The sequence below is a fragment of the Engraulis encrasicolus genome, chromosome 14 (genome assembly GCF_034702125.1).
Source record: "Engraulis encrasicolus isolate BLACKSEA-1 chromosome 14, IST_EnEncr_1.0, whole genome shotgun sequence".
NCBI classification, from domain to species: Eukaryota; Metazoa; Chordata; class Actinopteri; order Clupeiformes; family Engraulidae; genus Engraulis; species Engraulis encrasicolus.
Window position 1 is genome coordinate 24,236,227 of NC_085870.1, and position 7,500 is coordinate 24,243,726.

General features: G+C 47.2%; 1 protein-coding gene across 1 annotated transcript in view; it reads right to left on the reverse strand.

The window, feature by feature from the left end:
• cntn4 (contactin 4) overlaps nucleotides 1-7,500 on the reverse strand; it is a 229,798-nt gene that overhangs the window by 123,643 nt on the left and 98,655 nt on the right. Inside the window, exon 6 of the mRNA XM_063215268.1 lies at nucleotides 560-763. Within this exon, the coding sequence (XP_063071338.1) occupies nucleotides 560-763 (204 nt within the window). The remainder of the gene's footprint in view (nucleotides 1-559; nucleotides 764-7,500) is intronic.

Below are 7,500 nucleotides of genomic sequence, written 5' to 3' on the forward strand. Positions count from 1 at the left end.
CTAGCAGGCCATCCCTAATTTGCAAAGAACCAGCTCATTAACCTTTGCTCATTATTTGCATTTCATAAAAAAATAGAAGAAGTTGAGACAATCGCTGATATTGAGATTTTATTTGCTGATATTTAACTATATATGTATATATAAAAATGAAAAACAAGCTATTTTTTTAGTCTTTCAACGTAGTTGCTTTTCAATGTTAACTTTTTAAAACGTTTTCAAAGCCTCTAGGAAGCTGTGTCTAAAACAATGTGCACTTAAACTGGCCACACATACACAGCCAAACAACGTACACGCAGTATGCACAATACACTTACCTTACACACATACACGCACGGGCACACACACACACGCATGCATACGCATGCACACACACACACACGCACTTACAAACACACACACGCGCACACACACACACACACACACACACACACACACACACACACACACACACACACACACACACACACACACACACACACACACACACACACACACACACACACACACAGTACGGCACAGTAAGACATTGTAATGATGATAACTACTGTACTGTCCTCACCGTCAGAGCGCAGCACCAGAGGAGTGGAGGGGCCCTCTACCCGCGTCTTGGTGACCGTGTTGGTCACTACGCAGGTGTAGTTGCCCACGTCCGAGGGCTCCACCTTGGCGATGTACAGGTTGCCCGTCTCCTGGGAGATGAAACGACGGCTGTCCTGCTTGACGACCGACGGGTACTTGTTGAAGATCCAGGAAAAAGTCAGACCTGCCCACACACCACACGCACACACACACACACACACACACACACACACACGCACACACACACGCGCACACACACGCGCACACACACGCGCACACACACACACACACACACACACACACACACACACACACACACACACACACACACACACACACGCACACACACACACACACACACACATACACACACACACACACACACACACACACACACACACACACACACACACACAAAGGCAAAGACATTTTGAGATTGGGGATTCTGGAAGATCAAACATCAATAAGATCAACACGCAGGCTTCAATGGAACTGGGCCAAGACCTAAAAAAAAGACAAGCACACAAATCCAAACACACATATTCACACACGCTTACATGCACACACACACACACACACACACACACACACACACACACACACACACACACACACACACACACACACACACACACACACACACACACACACACACACACACACACACACACACACACACACACACACACACACACACACACACACACACACACACACAAAACACATCCACAAGAACACAAATAAAAAAAACACACACAAGCACATAAAATGGTGGAATAGGAGGAGAAGAGCATGAATGTGGTGTGGACGGTGCGGTGCGGTGCGTTGCGGTGCGGTGCAGTGCCGTGTTATTCTCTCCTCTCGCTGCTTTAGGGCTGTTGCCAGGCAGCAGATGAGGGGTGTTCTCAAGAGTCCTCTGCCCCCCGTGAACTGCCAAATTACCAGAGGGGCTCCATGCCAGGGTGAAAATGAATGTCACTGAGGGTCAGTAAGATGATAACTAAGCTCGGGGAGAAAAAAAACACACGCGCATAAAAAAACATGCCCCCCCAATGCTCTATTAGTAAAAGGGATGGGACAGCAGCTTTTGGCTGCGTCTTACGTGGTAAACATCTTTTCTAATTTTGAAGATTTGTATTTTATTTTATAACTGCACTGTGTAAACCAATTTTATTTTTCTTTTGATTGATTTTTTCGTTTTATGAATAACAAGAAGGAACAGCAGTGCCATTCAGTAAAAATCTGACACACACGCACGCACGCACGCACGCCCGCACACACACACAAACACAGGGTATGGGACATTGGATTACACTTTGCTCACCATTTAGTAATTACTCAGTCCTAGCCAACATGCCTCTGCTCTATGCAAAGAACACAAACCAAAAGTTGCTCTTCTGTTTACTTTAGCGCAATTAGTTCCTCAGTGACCTTAGGGGTACACATCGGGCCTGAAGACTAACAAAATGACAAAAGGTAAATCAACTTTTCTTGTATTCTTACGGCAATGAACACAACACAGTTTGAAACAAGCACACTATGAGACAAATAGCTCACTATGAATTATTCATCAACGTCTGCAGTAGTAGTAGCATCCCTTGTATTGCCTCAGAGGAAAAGAGCCATGCATGATTTCTGTATGAAATGAGAGTTCAGTTCAGCGGCAGAGCTTTTCACTCTAATTTCTTGTCAACATTCTCGGTGCGTCGCCAAGGCTGAAAATCTTTTGTGGCATTCTTTAGATGAATCATACTGTATGTACGCACGCTAGCCTGAAATCCACTGGACTGGGGGGAAAAATAAAGAAAAAAAACAAGAACCATGCAGTCAATTCTCATGGAAATTAAAGCTATGTATATCCCTTCGACATATACGTGTAAGTATGGCATGATTGGTCCTGGTTTGAGCAAAACAAACTCTGATAGGGGAACTGAGACTGTTCTGCTTAGTGCCTTCATCCGTGCTCAATGACTTTGCTTTGGTATTTGGTATTGGTAGCCTACTATACAGTATAGTAATGAATGAATAAGGTCCCAGGGAAATGAGAGATTGTGTTTTCATTTGGTATGGAGGATGGCTATTGGGATGTAGCTGAGCTGAGTAAACATGCTAAGGTTTTTATTCCATTCACATGCATTCATCTGTAAAATGCACCCCAGCTTGAAAACTCATCGATGGCTCTGATTAAGGCTTAGTTACACCTTTGTTGGTGTGTGTGTGTGTGTGTGTGTGTGTGTGTGTGCGTGCGTGTCTGTCTGTCTGTCTGTCTCTCTCTCTCTTTTTGTATGTGTGTGTGTGTGCGTGCGTGCGTGCGTGCGTGCGTGCGTGCGTGCGTGCGTGCGTGCGTGCGTGCGTCTCTCTCTCCCGCTCTCTCTCTGTATGTGTGTGTGTGTGTGTGTGTGTGTGTGTGTGTGTGTGTGTGTGTGTGTGTGTGTGTGTGTATGTATGTGTGTGTGTGTGTGTGTGTGTGTGTGTGTGTGTGTGTGTGTGTGTGTGTGTGTGTGTGTGTGTGTGTGTGTGTGTGTGTGTGTGTGTGTGTGTGTGTGTCTGAGCCCCTTGTCGTGCAGCTCGGCTTTGCATGATAATCCGTGTCATCCTCTACTCGCCGTGACGCTTCAATCAGCAGCCATGGAGCTCAGCGCCGTGCTAACGGACAGACAGACTGACACACAGCACTTCCCTGGCAGACAGACAGGCAGACAGATTGCACAGCATCCCACCACAATTCTCATCTGCTCCCTCTCCCTGACAGTTAGCCCTCTCCTCACAGACAGACACAGAGCATCCCCCCACACTCTCCTGACAGACAGACAGACAGACAGACAGACAGACAGACAGAGAGATTGCACAGCATCCCACCACAATTCTCATCTGCTCACTCCCCCTCCATACTCTAATGACAGACAGACAGATAGACAGACCGACCGACCGACCGACCGACCGACCGACCGACCGACCGACCGACCGACCGACCGACCGACCGACCGACAGACAGACAGACAGACAGACAGACAGACAGACAGACAGACAGACAGACAGACAGACAGACAGACAGACAGACTGATGACTGGCTGACTGACTGACTGACTGACTGACAGACAGACAGACAGACAGACAGACAGACAGACAGACAGACAGACAGACAGACCTTCTCTCTACAGCAAAGCACCACCATCCTCATCTGGACATTCTTTATACAGCTACCCCCCTCCCCCCCAACACACACACACTCCCCTCCTTACTGACTGACAGACAGACAAACAGACAGCACGCCCGCTACAGCACAGCATCCATACGCCATTCTCAGCTGGTCTCCCAACTACACCCCTCCCCCCCACTACTCTCCACCACACTTCTCCCTCCAGCTATACCCACCAAACATGTGCCCCCCAACCCACCCGCCAGCCAACCAACCCCCCGCTGGGACTAATCAAACCTTCTCACTCGTTAGTAGGCCAGTAATTAAACAAAACCCACTTGGAGGATTCCTTTCCCTCCGCTTTGCCTCTACCTTTCTAATGGGCCTGGTCATTTATCACAGCGGGTACGCGGATGTATTGCACACCAGCACAGCCAGGCCCCAGCGCTCCAATGCGCTATGTTGCCCTACGCTACGCTTCATTCCCCTTCCCCATCCCCATGCAGGGGTGTCGTACAGTGGGGTAAAGTGTAACTGAGTCACCAGGGCCCCATGTATATAGGGGGCCCACACAGTGTCTGATATACAGTTGATAAAGCCTACGTATGGCTGGAGCTGATTGTACATAGGGCCCACAATTTGCTGCTACGCCCCTGTCCCCATCCCCATCCCCATCCCCATCTCCAACCACATCCAAAGCCTTTTCCACATCCACAGCCCCAGTGCTCCACTGCTCCAGCACTCTGCCCCCGCCCACCCCCCAACCCCAACCATATCTCAATCCCCAGCCACACAGAAGAGCCAGAGAGAGAGAGAGAGGGCATAGAGGGAGAAGGGAGAGGAAGCCACAATGCGGCCCCTCCGAGGAGTCCGTCCACCTGGGCCTGGCCACTATACTTACACACGGAAGGTTAGGGCCGGAGAGAGTTGTGCTAGGGTGTATAGTTGCAAAGGAGGTAGTTGGTGGGTATGGTGATGGAGAGGAAGGGTGCAAAGGAAGAGAGGTGAGAAGAGGGGGGGGGTAGTGGCAGGCAAAAAGGGAGCAGACTGTTCAAAAAGCAGGCCACCTTTCTCTCTCTCTCTCTCTCTCTCTCTCTCTCTCTCTCTTTCTCTCTCTCTCTCTCTCTCTCTCTCTCTCTCTCTCTCTCTCTCTCTCTCTTTCTTTCTCTCTCTCCATCTCCCTCTCTCTAACTCTCTCTTTTTTTTCTCGCTTTTTCACTTTCTTTTCTCCCTTCTCTCCCTTCTCATAACCCACTGTGTGCTACACACTTCCTGTACACACCTCTTAGAGAAGCGACCGCAGCACTACCGCAGCGGCTCACATGCGTAGGAGGTTATCAACGCCTCTCTATTACCTCTGCTAATTCTGTGATTAATATGTCGGATTGAGATTTTAAATGTATTTTTGTCTACAATTATGTTCTCCTTTTGAAAGCACATTTACAAAATTTTGTACGTTTTTTTTTTTCAGATCAATCTGCATTTAAACATGTGCAGCAGTGAATTTTGAACCGTGTTGTGCGTGCACCCAGGAAGGTAAACAGTAATTTTGGTATAATTGTTCATTATATTTCCGAAGTGCTAATGGCTGGCCACAACCACAATCACACAGCAAAGCACCTGGTCCGATTGTTTACCGGTGTGTAAATAAGCATTGTGCGTGCGTGTGTGTGAAAAAAAGTCGCTAGCAATTACACGCGAACGGAAACTTAATTACGCCGCGCCTGTTCACAGTCAAGGTCCTTGAGCGCAGGAAACGTTAAAAGACAAACAAACGCTGATGCAAATGAAGAAAGAAGTCTTTGTTTGTCAGGTGAGCGCAAGATGTCTAATTTTCTTTATCTCCTCACAAACCTGGCAGTGACTCAGACTCCAAAGAATTACTGGGCGCTAATAATCCAGCTAATGAACTAAGTTAACTTTCCAAAAAGTGTGTAGGTATATTTATGTGTCTATAAACGCATTCTGCTTCCTTCCAGCACTGTAGACTCTTATATCATAGGTACGTACAGTATCATAGACATATATATAGTAGCAAAGCAGCCAATTCTACTTATAGTATAACAGAGAACAATATATCTGCCAAAAAAGCCCACCAGCAAAACAGTTTCATCTCTTTTATTTTTTTTCCTTGACCAAGCTCAGCTGCCCGAGCGATTCTCACAAACTTAAAACAGAATACAAATGCAGCGCCCGACTCCTCCACACACTGTGGCAGGGCGTCTGATCATTCTCTCTCTCTCTCTCTCTCTCTCTCTCTCTCTCTCTCTCTCTCTCTCTCTTGTCCTCTCTCTCTCTCTCCCATCCTCTCTTTCTTATCCTCTCTCTCTCTCTCTCTCTCTCTCTCTCTCTGTCTGTCTATCTCTCTCTGTCTATCTCTCTCGTCCTCTCTTTCTCGCCCTCTCTTTCTTATCCTCTCTCTCTCTAACGCTCTCTCTCGTCCTCTCTTACATGCTCTTTCTCTATCTCTCTCTCTCTCTCGTCCTCTCTTTCTCATCCTCTCTTTCTCGTCCTCTCTCTCTCTCTCTCTCTCGTCCTCTCTTTCTCATCCTCTCTTTCTCATCCTCTCTTTCTCGTCCTCTCTCTCTCTTCCTCGCTCCCTAAAAGATGATATGTAAGGGGAAGTGGGAGTTCTCACTTTGAAGAGTCCCCAGAGAGACTTGTCAGATGCTGACAAAATACAGAGCACATTATGGCGAAGACTGCAAAGGTTGCAGAATGGGTTCTGAGGAGTCAACATGAAATGAAAAGAGCGGGCGTTGCCTAGTGCGCGGAGGATACTAAATGACTCGCCCGCTGCAAATGTACGCACCATGTAAGCACAAGGAAAAGCGGAATAAGGAAGTATTGGAGGACCGGGGGGGAGACACATTGCAGTTCAGTTCTCCTGGACAGCCAAGGGAGAAAATGCTGATAGCATTCCAACAATCTGCTAAAATAAAGGAAACGTGTCCTGATCTGACTAGGCTTGCATTTGAAAGCCTGCAGTGCTGTCCTGTGCTTTAATAGCAAATAAATAAGTAAATAAATAAATAAATAAAAACGTAAAAGAGGAAGAGTTGCTTTAAGGATAAAGGCACATCTATTTGCTAGTACACTTGGAGGCCAAATTGTGAATGCGTGAGAAATTCCGAGCACTTAGAAGATGGGACTTCGTATTTTTTTTCTATGAGCCTCCTAATCAAAGAGACAGGCAGAGCAGAGCAGGGCAGAGGAGGAGCAAAGGAGGAGGAGGCCTGACCGGGGCAAATTGTTAGATCCGCGCTTAATGACAAATGATTCAAAATGCTTGCGCAAGCATTCCTAATGTGTCTATTAGTGACAGTAGTGTGAGCCAACAATTAAAAGCAGCCTCTTGGCTTTGCTCTAAACATCTAAAGCGATTAATATCTACACTCCACGGGACAGCACAAATCCCCCAGCCACACACACACGCACGCACGCACGCACGCACGCACGCACACACACACACACACACACACACACACACACACACACACACACACACACACACACACACACACACACACACACACACACACACACACACACACACAAACAGACACATGGACACAGACAGAAAGAAGCATGCATGCACATATGCTCACACATGTACGCATGCATGGCCTTTCTATCTTTGTGGGGCCCTTCCATTCATATTAACTATAACAATAGCTAAAGGATGCTAAATTGTGCCTGAACCAAAACAATCCCTAACCCTAACCTGTCAGTGAGGAAATGTTCTTGCACTTTTACTTTTACCAGTAACAACAAAACTACCA